General features: G+C 40.3%; 1 protein-coding gene across 14 annotated transcripts in view; it reads right to left on the bottom strand.

The window, feature by feature from the left end:
- The window catches only part of MAGI1 (membrane associated guanylate kinase, WW and PDZ domain containing 1), a 627,829-nt gene that overhangs the window by 5,628 nt on the left and 601,979 nt on the right, over positions 1-20,222 (bottom strand). For 6 of the 14 annotated variants that reach the window (XM_053669009.1, XM_053669016.1, XM_053669010.1 and 3 more), the window contains 7 exons: positions 19,008-19,200; positions 16,179-16,469; positions 13,102-13,305; positions 5,812-5,905; positions 5,619-5,679; positions 4,608-4,751; positions 1,938-2,076 (listed from right to left, as the gene is read on the bottom strand). In XM_053669009.1, the coding sequence (XP_053524984.1) occupies positions 1,938-2,076; positions 4,608-4,751; positions 5,619-5,679; positions 5,812-5,905; positions 13,102-13,305; positions 16,179-16,469; positions 19,008-19,200 (1,126 nt within the window). The remainder of the gene's footprint in view (positions 1-1,937; positions 2,077-4,607; positions 4,752-5,618; positions 5,680-5,811; positions 5,906-13,101; positions 13,306-16,178; positions 16,470-19,007; positions 19,201-20,222) is intronic. The other 8 variants (XM_053669011.1, XM_053669017.1, XM_053669015.1 and 5 more) reach the window with 3 other exon arrangements.

The following is a 20,222-nucleotide window of genomic DNA, read 5'->3' as shown; positions in this document are numbered from 1 at the left end:
CCCTATAACAAAGAGGAAAGAAAAAAATCTGCATTTGTTAACATAGGGCAAAGAGAGTTTATTTGTCCAGTCAGACAGTCTAAGGCAACACTCAAATAAGGCTGCAGAGACCGCAATCAGAGAACAGTGACGTTTTTAGACAGCCATATAAGGTGACTCGAGGACCCAGACAATAGATGCATCCTTTTTTCTTTTTTTTTTTCAAACAACTGGAACAATGACAGGCTGGCATAGGAAAGCATTAACAATAAACAACAAAAGAACAAAGTCCCTCCCACCCCCCTTAAGACTGCGGCAGTTAAATTAAGTACAAAAAACTCATTACAAAAATAGCCTCACAGAGAAGCAGGTTCCAATCAAGTCAGAAAAATATTGGAACTTAACATATTATAACCCATTTGTGACTCTAATCAATAGAATTAGAGAGATTTAGTCCAAATGACACATGGAGACATTACAGCAGCACAATCCTAACATGTTCAACCCTTCTTGGAAAACCAAGTATTTAAATTATCTTTATTTCTGGCCCAAAGAACATCTGTTAGTGTTGGATTTTCATCCTCAGTGCAACAGACATTGGTTTTGAGAGGGTACACAGGTTACTGACGTTGACTCTCAAATGGAATATCACATCCAACAGAAGCATAGGGAAGACAGAAAAGGAAACAATGTTACACAGTTTCAGTGGCATCAATATACCTATCAATGGTTCAGTACGCACAGCTGTAACATCTCAGTGTTGTCAGACTACCTTCCCCGTGTGTGGCTGGCCATATCTGAGGGGGCCTGATCTGATACCTACCCATCCCCACCTTGGGCCCCTCATACTTTGCACCTGTATTATGGATGTCCAACACCTGGGAAGAGTATCCTTCAAAGGACTTATCTTGTCCTTGAACTGCATCTGAATCAAGGATCTCAACAAGTCCAAAATGCAACTGGGAATTGTGCAGAATGACTTTCAGAAAAGACGGTGGTAACAGATACAATCCCTAATAAAGGGGACTGATGTACATGGGGACCATTCAATCACAGTTTCTATAGAAACTTTTGTAGACCTTTGGTTGGGAAGAAAAGCCCTACATCTAGGGCATAGCTTTTTTTCTTTTTTAAATTTTTAAACAAGAATCTCAAATAAACAGGACATAATTATTATAATATATAATATTTTGCCATCAGGGCACTAAGCTATGTAAAGATCATTGCTGTTTAGTCAAATCATGTCTATAGATATGACAAAGGAAATCTATGTATAATCTGGCTTTCCCCACAGGAAAGGTATAGTCATGTGTTTCCCTCATGATGAGCACTGGGAATCTATTTCACCCTTTATCATTTAACATCATATGGCTAACATATCAACAGTTTTGTCTGTTTTCTAGTAGTGGACTCAGGTGGTTTGGATTGGGGCAGGGACCAGAGGGGGGATGCAGAAGTGTTGTATACAGAGCATAAAAGGAGATGAGCAAGGCCCCAAATAATCTCAAAGTTTCACGTCTCATAAATAAGACATCAAGTTACCACAAAAGAAAAAAAAAAGAATTGTGCCTCAACATATCACTCAGGAAACCTGCTTTCCTGCTTCTTAAAAGGAGTATAGTCATTTTGTGCTAACAATTGGATCTGAGAAACAGTTTGGCACAGTTCAAACAATCATTCCTTCGCTCTTGGTCGGACTAGACAAAATGTTCTCTCTGATTATCAGAAAGGGGGCTATAGAGATCTTGTCTTAGGCCATGCCCCAGTCCATGTAAGCAAGCAAAAGGATGAAATGTGTAGAGATTTCAGAACAAGCGAGGCAAATAATCACATGGTGCAAAAGGCTGGTAAGACACTGGTGAATAGGGGAAACAAAAAGACTTTCCTGCTGCAGTTCTGGAGACAGATTCATGGAGTCATGCCAGGGAAGGAAGGAATGTTTTCATAGTTTGACCCACCATATTCTGGTACTGAGCCATCTCCCCGCTTCAGAGACAGACGCACTCTGCGGCCACCATTCTTAATCAGTTCTATAGCCCGAGAATGCTTCATGTTTTTGGTGGTTTCACCATTGATCTCTAAAATTTCATCACCAATCTGCTCAAAATAAGAGAGAACAAAGTGAGAACATCACAAAAGAGTTTTACTAGCTACTGAGGTGTTTTATTATTTAAAATTCTGTCACTTATGGATTTCCTAAATATTTTATTGAATGTACGCTAGAAAATCTATGGCTTAGGATGCAGTGGTGAAAAAATTCCTGCCCTGATGGAGATGACATTCTAATGGGGGAAATACAAGTAACAAGAACATTGGAAAATTACATCTATGTTAGATAGTATTAAGCACTAAGGAAAAAACGAATAAAACAGTAAAGGGAATATTAGTTGTTGAAGAAAGGAGGATGTGGTAAGCAGCTTCTGGATAGCCCCCAACGATCCATCCCCACCTCCTTGTATTCACGTCCTATGTAATTTTCTTCCCTTGGAATGTGGTTTGAAATTGGTGACTTGCTTCTAACAAACAGAAGATGGCAAAGATGATGAGAGGTCAGTTCAAAGATAAAGTTACAGAATGATTCTGGCCTCTGTCTTGTTGCCCTCTTTTGTTCTCTCACTTGTTCACTCTGGTGCGTGCTGCCCTGTGGAGTCCATGCTAAGGATGTACGGGAGGCCCAGGCTAGCTGCCTGACAGGCACTGCATCCTGCCGACAGCCCTGTGAATGAACTTGAAAGCAAGTCCTTCCCCAGCAGAATCTTCAGATGAGATGGCAATCTGGCTGATATATTAACTGTAGCATTTACTATGTGTTAGCCTCTATTCCGGGCACTGGACACAGAGGAGTAAACAAAAGCAGGCCAGAATCTTGCTGTCATGAAACTTATATTCTAGAAGGCTTTGGACTTTAAAGTCCTGAATTTGAGCCTATCATTTGTTAGCTAAGTGACCTTGCCTACGTCCTTTTAATTTCTCAGAGTTCACTTCCTCTCCTATAGAAAGAGATGATATCACATGCTTACCAAGCTGAGGATTTAAAATTGGATAATACAGGTAAACATGTCTTGTGATCTATACGGCATTATACAAGATATCATGATCATAGTATTTCATTCAATCAGAAATTCTTTTAAGTGAGTAAAAACATGAAAAAGCATATCCCATGTGTTTGAAGTTTAAACAAAAGAAATATATACCAGTATACAAGGTCCAGCACAAGTAACGCCTTTTTTTTAAAAAGATTTTATTTATTCATATTTAGAGGGGAAGGGAAGGAGAGAGGGAGAGAAATATCAATGTATGGTTGCTTCTCCTGAGTCCCCTTGCTGGGAACTGGCCTGCAACCCAGGCATGTGTCCTGACTGGGAATCAAACCGTGATTCTTTGGTTCGCAGGCCTGCGCTCAATCCACTGAGCTATACCAGCCAGGGCCAAATAATGCCTTTTTTATGACAAAATTGTAAGCATATAATTCTGTAACTTAACAATATCACACTGAAGCACATCATATGACATTTTAGGTGAAATGCTCAAATTAAAACTATAAATCATTACACCCATCTTCTTACCTTACCAACCACACTCACCCAGGTGTTACCTCTGCCAGACCCTGTACATTGACCTGCACAGGCACCAATGGTGCATGTATGTGCATGAAGAAACTGATGCACAGTTTGATCCAGGAAACTGTATTTTTATTATGTAACACTTTTCACTGTTTAATTGTTTAAAGCCACCTGTGTGGTCTACTTCTCTGATGGAAAAGAATACTCATGAAAAAATTCAATCTGAAGAAACTTAAAATTCAAGACTGTGTCTTAAGTATGAGCATTAAGTTCCCTAGCCTTGATCACTTTTTTCCTCTTTCTGCCCAGGCCCAGTTTCATTCACTTTTTCCTCTTCCTGATCTGACTCCTGATTTTTTAAAAATTTGCTCCAATTGCTTCCTACGCGTGTGTCTCAATCTATACGACATATCTATAGCAAGCACATGATTTTTCTTTTTTTAGTCATCTAATCTGCCAAGGAGGGCAACACATTCATATGCAATAACATATATTAGATATCTAAACAGAACAGAGTGGATTTTTGTATTTAAATTTTGTAGCTTTGACTACTACCGAGTGACTCTGGATATTCATGCAATGGGGTGACTGTCCCTTTGCTGAGGCAGAGTCAAATGCTCCTGAAGCTACTGTAAGATGGCTGGTGACTAGCTAGCGACCAAATGGAGCTCACCACCCAAAACCCACAGAACTACAGAGCGTCCCTGCCCTCTAGGCACCCTGGTACACCCAGGAATCCCCGTGAAGTGACTGGTCTGCCTCATGAGATTAAGTATAACAAGTACGAAATGATATTCAGAAAATATCTCTTTTAATAATTTTGTCAGTAATTTTAATCCTTCTTCCAACCCCCAAAAGTTGAAAGGGTTCACCGAACTTTGGTAGCTCCATCTAACTATGCTTCAGGGAGAGATTTACACTAGGGTGGGAGTCATGCATTTAGACTTCCCGGAAAGCTGTAAAAAAATGTAATTCTCACGAAGAAGTTTCTAGCCACATAATGTCAAAAACTCACTACAGATGATGTATTTACATTAACTCCGATTCCCCCCCACTCCAACTTACCCTCATCTTGCCACACCTTTCTGCAGGACCATCCTCTGCTAAGCGCAGAACATAGAGGTCCATGTTATATTCGCGGCCCCCTCGAAGACTAAAGCCAAATCCCTTGGCTCCTCTTTCCAGTTCCACAGTGTAAAACTCCTGCTCCTGTTTAAAAAAATTAAATGTAATCATTCTGGGAGATCCACACATATTTTTCTCCATCTCTTCCCAAACATTCTCTATTATGATGATCTGACCAAAAGCCATAATCACTATCTCCCTCTTGGTGATCCTCACTTGTTTATTAATATTCATTAACCTTAAAAGTTCGGAGATCCAGAATTTGAAAACATTCATGAGTGTGCCTGTAGACTGCATGTGAACATGCATATATTAAAATTTAAATCAGTGAGGCTGCAATTCTCCATATACTGCAGGAAAATTCATGACATGACACCTTGCAAACTGCAGGATGTTCAGCCTCCCTGTCCAATGACCGAAAAACGCCAGTAGTGCTCATTATTAGGATACCTAAACGCTTGGAAGGCCAGTAAAAAAAGGAACCTGCTTAACTTTGCATCATACAATATTTCCCAAATTGGCTTCACCTGCTCTTTATTATTTATTATTTGTACACCATCAGCACTGTAAGGGACAGTTGTTTGCTCTATGGGTTCCACCTGAAATTCACAGGACTGAGACACACCGGAAGAAAAAGACATCTCGGCATAAATGCAGTTAGGAATACCATGAGCAGGTATCAGCTGTTTTGCTCTTCCATTGGTCACCAATTACAGCCTTTTTTTGTACCCCCCCCCCCCAGAAAAGGATATCTAGAAATATTTTTCAAAGGTAGTCAAATAAAATGTCATTTCCTAGACAATCAAATGTGAGTCTATATTTAGTGCATTGCCTCACAAAAGGTTATTTATTTTCATTGAGGTACCTTGTAAAAGACATCTCATAAAAATAGCTTCAGAAAGCTGGAAGGAAACATACGAAGCAAACAGAAAAAAGAGAAACGGCCCTCACCTGTGTTGCCTGGGGTGCTTTGAACTCAAACTGAGATTCTGGCTTTGGTTTGGTGGTATTCCTGCCAAAGTGAAAGAAATATATAAAAGCAACCCATGGGGAAACTGAGAGAGAATGAACGATGAGTGTCATCACGCCAGCAGTTCCCTTTTCCCCCTTTAAACCAACAAAAGAAACCGCAGCCATGTCTGACCTGGTCTCCTGGGCCCCTGGCTGGGAAGGGGTGTGTGTGGTGGTGATGGTGGCAATCTTCTCTGCATTGGTTAGCAAAGTGGCATTCGAAGACTCTGTAGGAAGAGACAGAGCACAGTGAAATGTGGGCCCCAGAGAAGACACTGTCACACTAGGAGGTACCCACCAGCTCCGAGTCTGAACGACAAATTGGGCTTTTCTGTCACCATTTCAAGCAGTTCTGGCTTGAATTTGTAAATAATTAAGACTTTAAAGTACCATTTTAAGATATTCTATGATGTGAGCCATGTAAACCCCATTCTCCTTCTTCCGATCAGACATCCCAACAAGGGAAACAGTTTGCCCGAGAAAATGCTCCCCTAGAACTGCAGCCAAGGCAGGTGTCTACCACTCCTCCCCCACCGGTTACACACGGCAGTCCCATCGAAACACTGCACTGCACCAAAATTACTTCCTAGAATTTCACAGGCTGGTAATAAATATCTTCCCAAACATTTCCTGCAATTTATTAGCAATATTTAATGAATCTTTAATTTCCCCACGTGAATATCAAATTTAGAAATGTGCAGTGTCTGGTTAAAAACACACCGTCTACTTTCTTCCCCATTGCTCTCAATGAAGTACAGTAGAAAACGTGGAGTTCTTGACAGATCTCGTCTGGTATCACTCATGAGAAATTAATTTTAAAACCTGCACTTGTTAGAGCTAGAGCTTGTAAATATAAGTTGTATAAATTATGAAGCCACCCTAACATAATTAGATATGATTATATTCCTATGTAAATTGACTTTCTTCTCCACTAACCACATTTATATGCAACTTCATTAATCTCTAGAAGTGTGGAGACCCAGATGTTGGAAACATCCATGTACATGTCTGTACACTGCACACCAATGCACAGATTAAAATGTAATCATTCATATAGTAATAATTACATATTCTTTTAAGAATAATTTCTCATTATGATCAAGGCCGACAGCAAGCAACTATGAGCAGGTTGCACATATTTTTAGGTTGACTGTTGGAACATGGCATAAGTTTTCTATTCAAGAAAACGCTAAATAAATATGGTGGTTAGATTCTAAGATTAGCCCACAAATGCCTGTTTAATTCACAGTGTGTCCGGAAGTCTAGAAGTTTCTAGAAGTCCTATGGCTTACAGGAGGCACTCTAATGTTTATCAAACACATATATCACGCATGATGTATAACAAAACTTCTGTGGGGAAATGTTAAGTATTCCCACCTGGGATACCTGAACTCCATTTCTTTTCACTGTAGTCCTATGTGAAAAGACACCCCTCAAATCCCAATCACTTGTGGTCTATCTTCCATTATGTGTTCACTTTCCTTACACACAGCTGGTAAAAGCATGGGCTTGAGATTGAAACCCAGGTTCAAATCCTCCTTTCCTCACTTATCAGCTGAGTGACTCATTTTTCTCATCTGATAGAAGGGGGCACCAACATTAGTTCCTGTCCCTTGGAAATGTATGGAATGTTTAGTACAGTACCTGTTGTACAGTAAGCACTGAATACTTATTTCCTAAGGGCTGGCCCTTGCCACTGCTTCTGCTTTTCATTTACTACTGTGGAACTTGTATAAATTATTTTAATTCTCTGCACAATGAGAAAGTTGAAATATGATTTTAACGGTCTGTATTCCAGCCATAAAGCCCACGATTGCTACAACTAAGGTACACGTTAATAAGAAAATGTAACTAGATCAAGTGAACTGAGATGTGTATCCTGCTCCTGCATTAGGACAATGTTTCTCACAACCTGTTTTGCCAAATGTTTCTGCAGATTCTAAAGGAAAAGGAACCTGTGTTCAATTAAGGGTGATGGATCATAGGTAACAAATGTCCCTGCACTTCTGTTTTCTTTCCCACGGACGCCTTCAAATCTTTAATCACGTCACTATGCCTTGCAACCCTCTGAGTTGGGGAGGTGAGGCTTCTCAAGTTTACTGGGAGGCAGTTTAGCATAACAGTAAGTAGTAGGTCAGATGCTGAAGTCAAGACTATTTGGCTTTGCATTCCAAGCTCTGGAATGACCGGCTGGGACCTTAGCAAAGTTAAACTTTTATGCCTCAGTCTCCTCTACTGCACATGTGGAAGAACAGATACATGTTAGAGAATTGGTGCAAAGATGATCTGAAAGAAAAGTGTGTGTGATAATGCCTAGAACATAAAAACTGCCCCCAAAATGCTTCGCAATTTTTACTGGTAGCATGTGCTTATTACCATTATCATAATGCTAAAAGCATATTTTCATGATTGCAGTTAACTGGTACAATCAAGGTGATAAATTTAAGATATTTCATAAAGTATGCTCACTGTGCGTGTACAAAGGACTAAGACTGCACGGCCTCTCATTACGATTCACCAGGCATTTCATAAACACTTGTACTGGACCTTTTAAAAAACTTGGTATCGCTCATTGTGATTAAACTTATGGAGACTCTGGGAAATCACAAGGTGGTCCAAGTGGGCCACAGGGAAAACATAATCAGGATACCAAAAAGGATGTTCTCTTGTAATTACAATGATTGTAACTACTAAGTTGAGTAAAGATTTCCCTTCAGAGTGCTTGTATGTTTTGGAAGCCAGAGTTCTCCAGACAGATCACATCTCAAACAATTTTTCTATTTCTGCTGTTTTCATGATTGCTGAGATATAAAAGATAACTACTCAATATGCATTTTACCAGAACTATTTTATTAATTTTCCATCTATAATTCATTTGCTATTTTTCACCAATTTGTATGCAAATCTGTTTTGGTTGAAGCTAAATTTTAAGCATTTAAAAAATTAACACTTAATATGCAGCCCTGGCCAGTGTGACTCAGGTGGCTGGGTGTCTTCTCATGAACCGAAAGATGCCTGGTTCAATTCCCCATCAAGGCATGTGCCTAAGTTGTAGGTTTGGTCTCTGGTTGGGGCACATGCAAGAGGCAATTGATCAATGTTTCTCTCTCACACCAATGATTTTCTCCCTCCCTTACCCTCTTTCTAGAATCTATAAAAGAAACAAAAATCAATATGTAAATGCCTATTTGAGTTTCTTGAATTTCCTTGTAATTTCTCTTAATCTATGAACAACCACCATTTCCTAATAATTTACACTGTGCCAAGAACTGTGCCAGGTGCTGTATCACATGCATTATTTCATTATTTATTTTAATTCTCACAGCTCAATGAAACAAGTGTAATTAGCACCCCCATTTTATAGATAGAGACACTGAGGCTTAGAAAAGGCAGGCAATATGTCCAAGGTCTGGCAACTTTTAAGTTTTCATTTAGAATGAACCAAGACTTTAAGTGCTGAAATTCCCTCTAGTGTTTTAAAATAGAGAAATGAAATCCACTACCATGAACTCATAGCTCTATTCCAAAGTACAATTTATTGCCTATAATAGAAAAAATATAAAAGAAGAACCTGATATGAGAGTAGGCTCCAGCAGCAGTACTATGAAGGGGTGTCAATGTATTTGACTTTTAAAATTCCAAGGTAGATGGCCAGATTGGCTGTTTTTATGACAAATGACAGAAAGTGCCCTACATCCTTTATTACACAGTGTTTACACTTACATTAGGTCCCTCAGAGGAATGAAAATGGGTATTACTATACTTTGCATAGCAACTGTGCACCAGGAAAAGCATGAGCGAGCTCTCCAGGTGCTGTCACAGTGCTGTGCTGAATCAGGGGACTGACTTCTGACAACAGTGTCTATCTGGGGTTTGAACATATCTCCGCAACAAGAGATTACAGTTCTAACCTTGTTTCCATGGTAATAGCCTTAGCCTCCCATACAGAATCCATATTACAAAGCCAAGCAAATCAAGAAAGGATACAATCATTCCTTTCATAAATATTCTAATGCACAAACAAATATGTACTAAACATCAGAAGGAAGCCTTTGGGAGACGTTTTAACTGTGTGTGGTTGGAACCCTGTCCTCTTTGCCTGAGTCTGTGCTAGCACCATGTCCACCGAGTCTTCTATTAAGATAGTTACACTATTCTGTGCCTTCATCAAGGAAATAGCAATACCTGTGCTGCCAAGCCCTGCCTCTTGTTTGAATCAGAGTGAGAAGCACTACAAATTTATGACCATAATTTAAGTAATATGTTTTTAAGCTCATAAATATACTCATCATCTTGAACTTGACTCAGTCTGATAGTCCCATGTTAGCCTGGCTCACTCAGGGTCTACCTTATCTAATTAAAGTCTCATTTCCATCCAGACTTCAGAGATCTTCTCTATACAACACAAGTGGTAGGAAGCATGTGTGGTCCAATTTGTTGGATTTCAAGTTCCAGTTCAGTATAGTCATGGGCTGGCTTTAGCTCAGCAGGTACTTCCATTCAAGCTTCGCTTAGTAACAGTGTAGTCAGCTCTTCTCTGGGCCTTTCTGTGATGCCATTATGTACTTCCTATCCCGTACCCTTATCTCATAGGAGAAAAAGATCTGTCCTATTCCACCTTCACCCTGGTCCCAGATATAGTAAAAGCAGAGATGGTGAGGCCTCCCCTGGTCTAGGCCTGTCCAACATCTGAATGTCACAAGCTTTTGTTGGAGGGGGCTGGCAGAGAGAGGAGCGTGGAGAGAGCAAGATGGAAAATAAAGAAGTGAGGAAAACTACAGACCCAGGTAAGTGAAGTTGGAAAAAAATGAGGTGAACGATAATAAGAAAAAAGAATTAGGCAGCATGAGTAAGATAAAGAAGTGGATTTGGCGGGGGTTCCAAGCACTGGCCAACCAAGAGTGCATCTTCCTGAAATGCCTCCTAGGATTTCTGAGAACAGTTCTCTGGACAAGATGGATTTCTAAGAGCTTTAGAAATCATTCTAACTGAGAAATTCAGTCTCCTCATGAGAATCACAAAACGAACTGTTTTGGGGCTACCTGATGAATAAAACATTAGAGTGAAAGACCTGATGGAGACCAGAGAACACCTCCCTTTCCCCTACACTCCATCATGTCTAAACTGCTTTCACAGGGAGGAAGTGGAACCACCACGCATTTCCCTTCAGTAAAGTGCAAAACCCTCCTGGGTGGCTCCAGCCTCTGCCCAGAAATCTAACTTCCCTGCCTCAATGCTAATTTCCAAGAAAGCAATTACAAAGGTGAGTATCACAAGCCCACCTCTGCCAGACTTGACTGACTTCTGGCCTCCAAAACTTACACAATAACTGATGGAGAGTTTTATTACTGTGGCAACAAATTCCTTAGTGTCTTGGATGAAATCATGAAATTGCATCCTTGGCTGTGCATCAGTCTTTATCTATATTGTATCAACTCCAATGTTTACTTCTTCTAAACAAGACTCTCTGTAGATATTTCTATCTGAAGTTTACATTTTTGAAGTATTCAAGTTTAAAAAATGTCTTTTCATTGATAACTATTATTGGATAGTTCACCTTGAATTATATTTTTTGCTGTTCAGGTTTTCCTAAAGTATTTTCCACTGCACTTTTTAAAAATCAAGTCAACGCTTAGTACGTGCACAGCAGTATAAGTTGCTTCTGTATATTTCTGTTTTTCCTGACTTCAAACTTTTTTGCCAAGCCCTTTCCTCAAGGAAGTGCTTTCTTGCCTTTGGACACTGTCATTTCTACATTAAGGCTGACCAATATAGATTCAGCAAGTCAATTCCTGTCCAACTGTGTCCAGTTCTTTTGGACTAGTTTTTTAAAATCTCTCCATGTGTCTAAATTTATATATTACATTTGTCTATCTCAATCATTTCTTATTTAATTTTTCTGGTTTTCCTCATCCTTTCCATAGGAACTTATGCTCTATCATCTTGTGATCACTTTCCTAAATTATAACAGCTTTCCAGGGTGGTGAACTGGTGGAATGGACTCCAGAACAGGTGGTCCTTTACTAACCATGCATTTGAGGTAGTCTGGAAAAGACCATCATTCAAGGAGCTAATTTTTTCCCCTCAACGTTTGGAATGGGGTATTTTTGTGTAAAGAAAATTCTTTCTTCTTGGAACCAACAATTTTCAGTATTATTGTTTGATTTTGGATTTACTTTTTCTGCATAGTCTATACTACCCAAATGTTAAATTATAAAGCTCACTTTCTAATAATCCACATATAAGAACATTCATCTGGTGAATTATGTTTAGATAAATATCTCTAATTTTTAAAGTTTTACACATCAGTGGCATAACATTTCTATCACACTAGCTCTACAAAACCACACTTCTTGAGATATACTGACTTTTAGAATGTATATTTTATTTTATCACGTGCATACCAAAAATGAAAAAAAAAAAAAAGATCTTAAATATTTCGGGACAGGTAATCAGTTTCCTTCCAATGGCCAAACCTACTTAAAATGAGGTCAATATTCAGGGCTTAATTCTCTGAAAAATCTATACTTAGTGACATTACTGTATCAACTTCATTTTCATTAAATATGAATAATGCAGTGAATATTGATATCTTTGGTTGGATAACTTTTGTGGGGGTATCTGTCCAGTGTACTGTAGGATGTTCAGAAGCATCCCTGGGTCTACCCATTATATGCCATAAGCACTCACTCCAGACAATGCCAAATATACCAGGGAGCGGAGGTGGGGGTGGGGTGGGGAGAACATCACCACTGCTGGAAGAGAACCAAAGATCTGACTTTAACCAACTAACCAAACAAGAACAGGCCAGTTTAATGTAGAGATAATCTGTAAGTAAATAAAAATACAGAGATGTAATTCCTACGTCATTCATATGCAAAAATTAGAAACAAATCAAGGCTAAACAAAACCCTAAGACTCTAAATTAAATAAAAAATTAGATACATTCACTTATTCTGAAAAAAACAAAACAAAACAAAACAAAAAAATCCCCACTGCTGGCTTTGCACTGTCATTATGTAGACTTTGTGATGTCACCATAGTATACAGTTAAATTTTAGTAATTATTTAAAGAAAAATCCTTAGTGATTTCCAGATGGAACATCAGGAGGACTCTACCACCTGTATTCAAACTATTACATTCTTTTAAAGCCAAGGGCACCAAACCCAAAATCAACTGGGGAAAGTTGCAGACTCTGAAATGTTCATATCTGCAGCAAGACAGGTATTAAGGGCTAGAGGATGAAGTAAAGAGGGTGAGGTAAGGTTTGGTAACAATGGCTCACATTTGTTTGATGTGTGTGCTCCCTTAGAGATGGACAAGGCTGCCTTAAATCAATACTATTCAGTTACACAAACACTAATGATAAAGAGATCGTGAGACAGAGATATAGGAAAAAGAGACACAATAGGTATACTTTACCATCCCCAGGAATGATGCGGAGGGTAACTGTGTTTCCTGCTTCTTTGATTAGGTTGACAATGTCTGAATGGGACTTGTTGGTGATGGAACATCCATTTACCGCCAAGATCCGGTCTCCTACTTTCAGCTTGCCACATCGGTCAGCAGGGCTCCCCTCAATAATCCGACCTATTTTGTGAGGCATAGCCACACATGCATTGCCTGCTTTGATATTGAGTTTTAATTTTTTTAAGTTATGTGGGAATATAGTACAGGGAGGAGAAAAAGGGTTGAAAAAGAGAAGGTTAAGTTGTTAATTAATTAAAGCATTAAGCAAATGTTATTAAAGGAGAGCTCTGCGTTGATGGTCAAAACATTGGCAACACTCAAGGAAGGCATCCATGTAGAAAGCTACTGCCCTGACCTGTGGTTCTTCCCTGACTCCAGGGGAAAACTCCAGTGCTCCTACTTAAATCAGTTATAAAATTTGGTATACTTAGCAACTTCAAAGATTCTGAACAGTCCCAAGATAACTTGCCATTGGCTTATTTTGGGACTTCAAATGTGAAACCCAGAGCTGGGACGGATGCTGTATGCACTCTGTGTTTGTGTCACTTCACTGTTGCCAGCTGTTGTTTAAGCGTTTGCCAATGTTTTGTTCCTTCTCCATTTAGAAAAATAATCACTGGGAGTCTGGTGAGGCATGAGAGTCTGCTAGCAACAGAAATTCCATCTGAAAACACCTACTGGACAAACACTTAAACTTCCTGCCTTCTAGCCAGGATGAAGAAAGCTTTAGAAAACTCGAGAAGAGCCAAGAAAGCCGAAGCTTGACACCTAGTTTTGCTTTTATGACCCTTGATCAACCAGCCTACCTTGTGTGCTTTCAGGGTAGGGCCCAGATCATCCTCTACCCTCCCGAAAATCTCAAAGAAATATGAAAATCTAGTTCCTACTCAAACTGAAGACAGTGTTCCAAAGCTAGGTTCAATTATTCCTGAGTACTTTTCCTTTAATCATTTCCTTTCACATTGTCAGTTACTACCCACCTATAATACTAAAAACCAGGGAGAGTGCATTTGAAGAGGCAGGTATTATCGTGCACTTTGAGGGATCCCATGTCTCAACCAAGAGCATTGTTAACTTCTAAGAGAGGTGGAAAATTGGCTTTGAAGAATGACGCAGAGTTTTCAGCTAACTATATTAGTTTCAAAGTTTCTCACACATATTTACCTATTTGGGAAATTTGTCTTTCTGGGGACTGTGAAGACAGTTATGCAGTTGAGCCACCTTTTGGAAAGGGTAACAAAAGTAACATGGGAGACACTGAAACTGAGTGGGCTCTTCCAGCACAATTTGGACCTTGAGGATAAAATGTATGGGAAAATAAGCTGTAATTCATTTGAATTTCAGTGTATTTGCCTGAGTTTTTATTATTAGATGTAACATTATGGCAAAAGAATTATTTTAAAAGGAAGTTAGACTTTTTTTTCTGAATCCAACAAGCAGGTGTGGTGGAAAGTTTCATACTCAAAATCAAGGTCTTAAGTTTAGCCCATCTCCAAGGACAACCCAAAGGAGAAGGGTTTCAAATAGCAGGTATGCAGAAAGCTCTGCATAGCTTGACGCAGAAGTCTCGTGCACTATTAGGGACAGTTTAATTCATTCACTGTAAGAACCAGAGGAAAACAATCAAAAACCGATGGTGAGTGAACACATTCAATATTCATTAAATAACACATAGCCTCCCACCTCCTGACATACCTGCTACTTCCTTCCTTCTAAAAACTGAAACTGAGAATTCTGAAATCCTAAGAACATTAAAGGGTGCATGGGGTCACTAAAAAATGTGGGTCTGAAGTTTCACTTGGGAGTTCTCACACCCCCTGCCTTTCCTTTTATTTTTAAATTAAGCAGAAGAGTCTCCAAAATTATTTTAAAAACAAAAGATCCTTGCTTTGATGCCATGTCACCTATCCATGGATTATTAAAGTAGCTCACAAAAGCAATGTTAGTAGTGGGTATTCGTTACTGCAGCCACACATGCAAGGACCTGCTGACTCACTGTCTCCTTGTGGATAAGCCTTAGGGAAAAGAGCGTTAGCAGGAAGCAACAGACAGAGGCAAGGGTGTTTTACAGAAGCAGAAAGCTAAAGGGATGGAACTTGTAGCTGAACTCAGCCAGCAAGTGCCCTGGGCCACTGGTCCTCAGACTCCTGGGTAGGTAAGTCACTTGGGGATAGAGCTGAGGTACATTTCAAAGCCTGCACAACCCTTCCCGCCTCCCATTATATCAGCAAATATGCTTGGGGAATAACAGATGACTTTTTAGCCAATGAAGAATGCGGATCATTCTTAGAGTACATATTTATAATCCATTCAATCAGAAACAGATTCACAGATAAGTAGTTCTTGGAATCATCTGCTTTCCTCCTTGTGTCTGCTGGTGCACGCAGCAGAGTTAACCTTTGGAGAGGGTGACAACTGTGTTTCTCTATACTCTGCTGAAATCCCTAACACATGGACGAGACGGGGAAATCGCCCCTGTTAGAATTCAAGGGCAATGAAGACAAATGGCTCTCAGATTTCAATTAGACTCCTAATAAGGTGACAGTAAAAATATTATTTAAAATTAAAGTTAAAAATTTCAGATGGGGATAGAGTAGGGAAAGGACACAGTAGAAAGGGCATTTCATATAATACTGTTATTCCTTACACCTCTGATTTTTCCTAAGGGTATATTTTATAGCCATGTGCTTCTTTTAAAAACTCTCAGACTTTCTAATGCTACTGCTATCAATGATAGCTCACCCAGGGCCTTGCAAAAGGTTTTCCCTGGCAAGAATTTCTCACTCTCTATACTGTCAAGGGGTTGTTCTGCAAGTTTCATGCAGATTACACGTATGCTTTAGGTTGCTGCGTGTGTGTTTACAGGCGTTCAGAGTGGATGCTAAATGGTTACCAAAAAACTCTTTCGACCTCTAGGAGGGAAAAAGCTACCAAGTAAACTGCACCCCCAATTAATACTTTAATTACCTGAAGCAAAAAGCAGGGAAGCATTTCTGTTAATGATATTGGGGAAGAACTGCAGCACTCACCGAAGGTTGTGCCTGCCTCAGGCCGGCTCACCGAGGACACTATGACGAAGCCAAAGCCCTCGCTGTCCCCGCGCCGGATCTCCACGTCGTAGGGCTGCAGCGCACTCACCACACCGCTGCCCCCTCCCCCGCCACTGCCGATGCCGCTGGTGCTGCCGCTGCCTGAGCTCACCGTGTTCAGGGAGTTCTGGCTGCCCTGTGGGGTGCGCTTGTCCTCGGTCAGGGAGGTGGGCTGTGTGCTGCTGTGGTGGGAAGAGGCTGGCGAGGGCACCTCCGTCTCTGCTTTGGGGGCTGTGCAAACATGATACGTACCTCTCAGTAACCTGGCCGGGCCCAACGCATGCCCGCCAACCTTCCTCCTCCTGTCCCAACTGTATACGGCCAAGAGGTCAGGAGGTTCACACGGCCTCAAAGAACACTGAAGAATTTCAAATAGCTTCTTGGGAAAAGTATTTACTGACATTGACCCACGGAAAAATGCCAAAAAGGACAGCTGAATCATTTCTCATCTACAGCACACGAATGGGTCAATATCCACACCTGGACTCCAACTGCAACACTCTGAAGTGTCTCCCCGGCGCAAATCAGGGGCAACCCAGAGGAAGCGCAGGTGTGGCCCACACCAAGGATGACCCCCATCCTTGCCTCAGAGAAGTGCCCAGGGTGGCATATTAATATTGCCATTAGCCAGAAGTCTCAGCCTACTCAGCTTTCCAAACAGTTTCTGCTTTTGAGTTTTCCATCAGGCAAGAGATTGTAAACTGACAGTACGTTGAGGTTGCCATCCTGTGGGAAATCTGACAACACCTGTCAGGGGTACACTTCCTGGTTTCTGGGTGTCAATTATCTGCTCTGATCACACAGTGGATCCATCAGCCTCCCTCAGCACCCCTGTTTTATAAAGAACCAGCTGCATTGCTCTGTCAGGTGACAGGGTCAAACACTCCTAAACTGCCACATAGCTGGTGGTACCAATTTATGTTTGATGCCAAAACCAAAATGTGTTGTGCACAGCTTTTGGATAAGACTTCATTTATTCAAGAAATCTTGCCCTTTCCTAGATTCCTTCTTCATTGTAGTAAAATAGAAACATAAAATGTATCCTTTTAACTATTTTTAAGTGCACAATTCAGTGGCATTAAGCAGTCACGCTGTTGTGCAACCGCCACCATTCTCATCTCCAGAACTCGGTCACCACCTTCCAAAGCTGAAACTCTGTACCCATTAGAGGTCAAGTAACTCCCTCCCTCTCCCATAGCTTCTGGCAAACACCTTCCTACTTTCTGACTCTATAAATCTGATTGCCCTAGGTACCACAAGAAAGTCGAATTATGTAACATTTGTATTTTTGTGACTAGTTTGTCTCTTCATAGATTTAATATCTTTGACTCAGAGCTAAACACCCAAAATATTTAAGATTTTAAAAATAACTGGAATTGACAAAAATCACATTGCTCTACAATTTTTACTTAGGCCAGTGATGTTAAAACGTTTTCATCACATCTTAAAAGCTACCTGTGACTGACTGCTACTGGTGACATGGAATACTATTTGCAGAAAGATTCTGAGGCCATAAGTGAGTGCTAGGGATCTAACTGATTAACACTGTTTCCCATAGCTGCAGTAGGCAGGACTCTCCCACTAGAACCTGACGTCTTCATCCTGTAATGCATTATATACCATTTACATGACTTATAGTAGTTTTTTTTTTTGACAGGGTGCCAGTTGATTTTATCTGATAAGTATTTGTTTGACTAATATTAAATCTACAGCCCTGGCTGGCGTAGCTCAGTGCATTGAGTGTGGGCCTGCGAACCAGAGGGTTGCAGTTTGATTCCCAGTCAGGGTACATGCCTGGGTTGCAGGCCAGTTCCCAGCAGGGGACACCAGAGAGGCAACCATACATTGATATTTCTCTCCCTCGCTCCTTCCCTTTTCCTCGAGAGATAAATAAATAAAATCTTTAAAAAATACAGAGAATTCATACTATTTCATATCACACTTCCTCAGTAACTCAACCAATACAACACGGCTTCTACAGCCTCCTGGGTTCTGTCTTGGACATTTGGAGGTGGGGGCTGCAGACAAAGATTAACCACCAACAGTGTGCTTTCAGGAAGCTGGTGAGTGGCAAGGACTGACACACGGTCTTTAACTGGCTGATTCTGATACAGGAGTAAACTCTGATTCACAAGAATGGCAAGAAGGGAATGCTAAAATCTGGAGGCATTTGGAGGAAGGAGGGACTATCTGAGGGTGTCACAGAGAAGGTTATATTTGAGTTGGGCCTGAAAGGATATGTAGTATTTTGAGAACTAAAGTACTTTGAAGCTTGTAGGAGGAATGAATTAAGTATGACCTAGAAAGGGGCAGCTTTATACCTTTCTTACAGAGGAGAAAAAAATCTTGCATCAATAAATATTACTGTCAACAATAGAGTAACATTTTTATGAGCGTATTTTGTGGCACAAACCTAATTTTTATTCTCTTAATTTGAAGTTACAATGCTCCTGCCTGTCACAGTGACCTCTTTTGTTGAAAGTTATCATCAGCTGAAGAGGACAGCGAGGTTCTAGCTGGCAAGGTGTTGGGGGAAGTAATACAGTTCCAACTAACCTTCTGGAAGTCTTTGCTGAACAGGTACAGATGGCACATTGAAATACTTTTGAATGACGGTAGTTTGGCAGAGTTTGAGAGAAACAAACCATCTGGAAATCCTGAACTTAGTCATATTTGCAAACATTTGCTAAAACAGATGCTTGAGGAGGCAGATGCAGAAAGTGCATGAAGTGACAATGCTCCGTCTGAAAGAATGAGTGAGAAACATACCGGAAAATACCACTTTACGCCGCACTGTGAGGTTGACATGGCCTTGCTTGGCGGCTTGTTGCATAAGCTGGACCACAAGCTGGTGTGATTTTCCAATTACTGGTGTCCCATCCACACAGATTAATTCATCCCCTGACCTGAGGCGGCCATCTGTATCAGCAGCACCCAGTGGTACGATGTGACCAATATAAATCTGTTGAGTAATTGGAGGATAGATTAAATGTTGACCTTTTGGTTTGCTATTGTACTGACAGCCTTCACATCTCTGAGAACATTTTAATCCACTCATTCATTCATGTCTGCATCCACGCCAGAAACATCCACTGAGTGTCTACTGCACACTAGGCACTGTGCTAGTACTAGGACAGTTTTTACAAGGTGGGAAAACAACTTTTCTTTATTTGGTTCCTTGGCACTTATCTGTGGTAACAATTCTCTTTTTCTCCTTTGCAGAAATAAATCACTTTTGTTTGCAAAATTCCTGTTCCTTTTCTATCTACCTGAGGACCCTCCTTCCAGAAAACTCAGCTAATTATAATACTGCTTTCTTTAAAATCAAGCATTGTGCGTTGCAATAGCAGATGCACCATAAATACTGTTAAATAAAGAAATGAATCAAGTAAAGTCTGGTCTGACACTCCCATTTCTGTACTCCCAGCACCTGCATCCAAGAGGTCTTTATGTCGTGCCTTGCTGTTGCATTTACCATCAACTAAACTTTAGTTGGAATATTTGTGCTTTCCTTGCCTTCTCGCTAGGTCATAATGCTACAGCTACCTTTGCATGACCTGTATCGTTTACAAAGAAATTTTGACAAAAACACTGGCTAAAAATACGGACTCTGGAATCAGACCCTTTCCAATCCTTCCATTTACTAACTCTATAATCTTGGGGAAGTTAATTAATCTTTTTGTGCACCCATTTGCTGATTTGAAACAGGTGGATAAATTCATGGATTTGAAGGATGATCGAATGTATGTTAAAAGCCTTTGGCATATAGCATCTGGCACACAATAAATGCTCAATAAATAATATTTTTACTATGATGAGGAAATTGATACTTTTCTTTAGTTATCTTTTCTCCTTTCAAAACAATTCTGTGATATAATTCTAAATTCATTCTAAAGACGAGGCCCAGAGAGGTTAAATGTCTCCTGACTCTTGTTGAGGATTCTTTCTCTTCTTTTGTAAAGAGGGGTGGGGTCCTGCTTTCCC

The sequence above is a fragment of the Artibeus jamaicensis genome, unplaced genomic scaffold (assembly GCF_021234435.1).
Source record: "Artibeus jamaicensis isolate MK-2021 breed Jamaican fruit bat unplaced genomic scaffold, CSHL_Jam_final contig_519, whole genome shotgun sequence".
Taxonomy (NCBI): domain Eukaryota; kingdom Metazoa; phylum Chordata; class Mammalia; order Chiroptera; family Phyllostomidae; genus Artibeus; species Artibeus jamaicensis.
The sequence above is the reverse complement of the archived record's forward strand: the minus strand, read 5'-3'. Positions and strand labels throughout refer to the sequence as shown.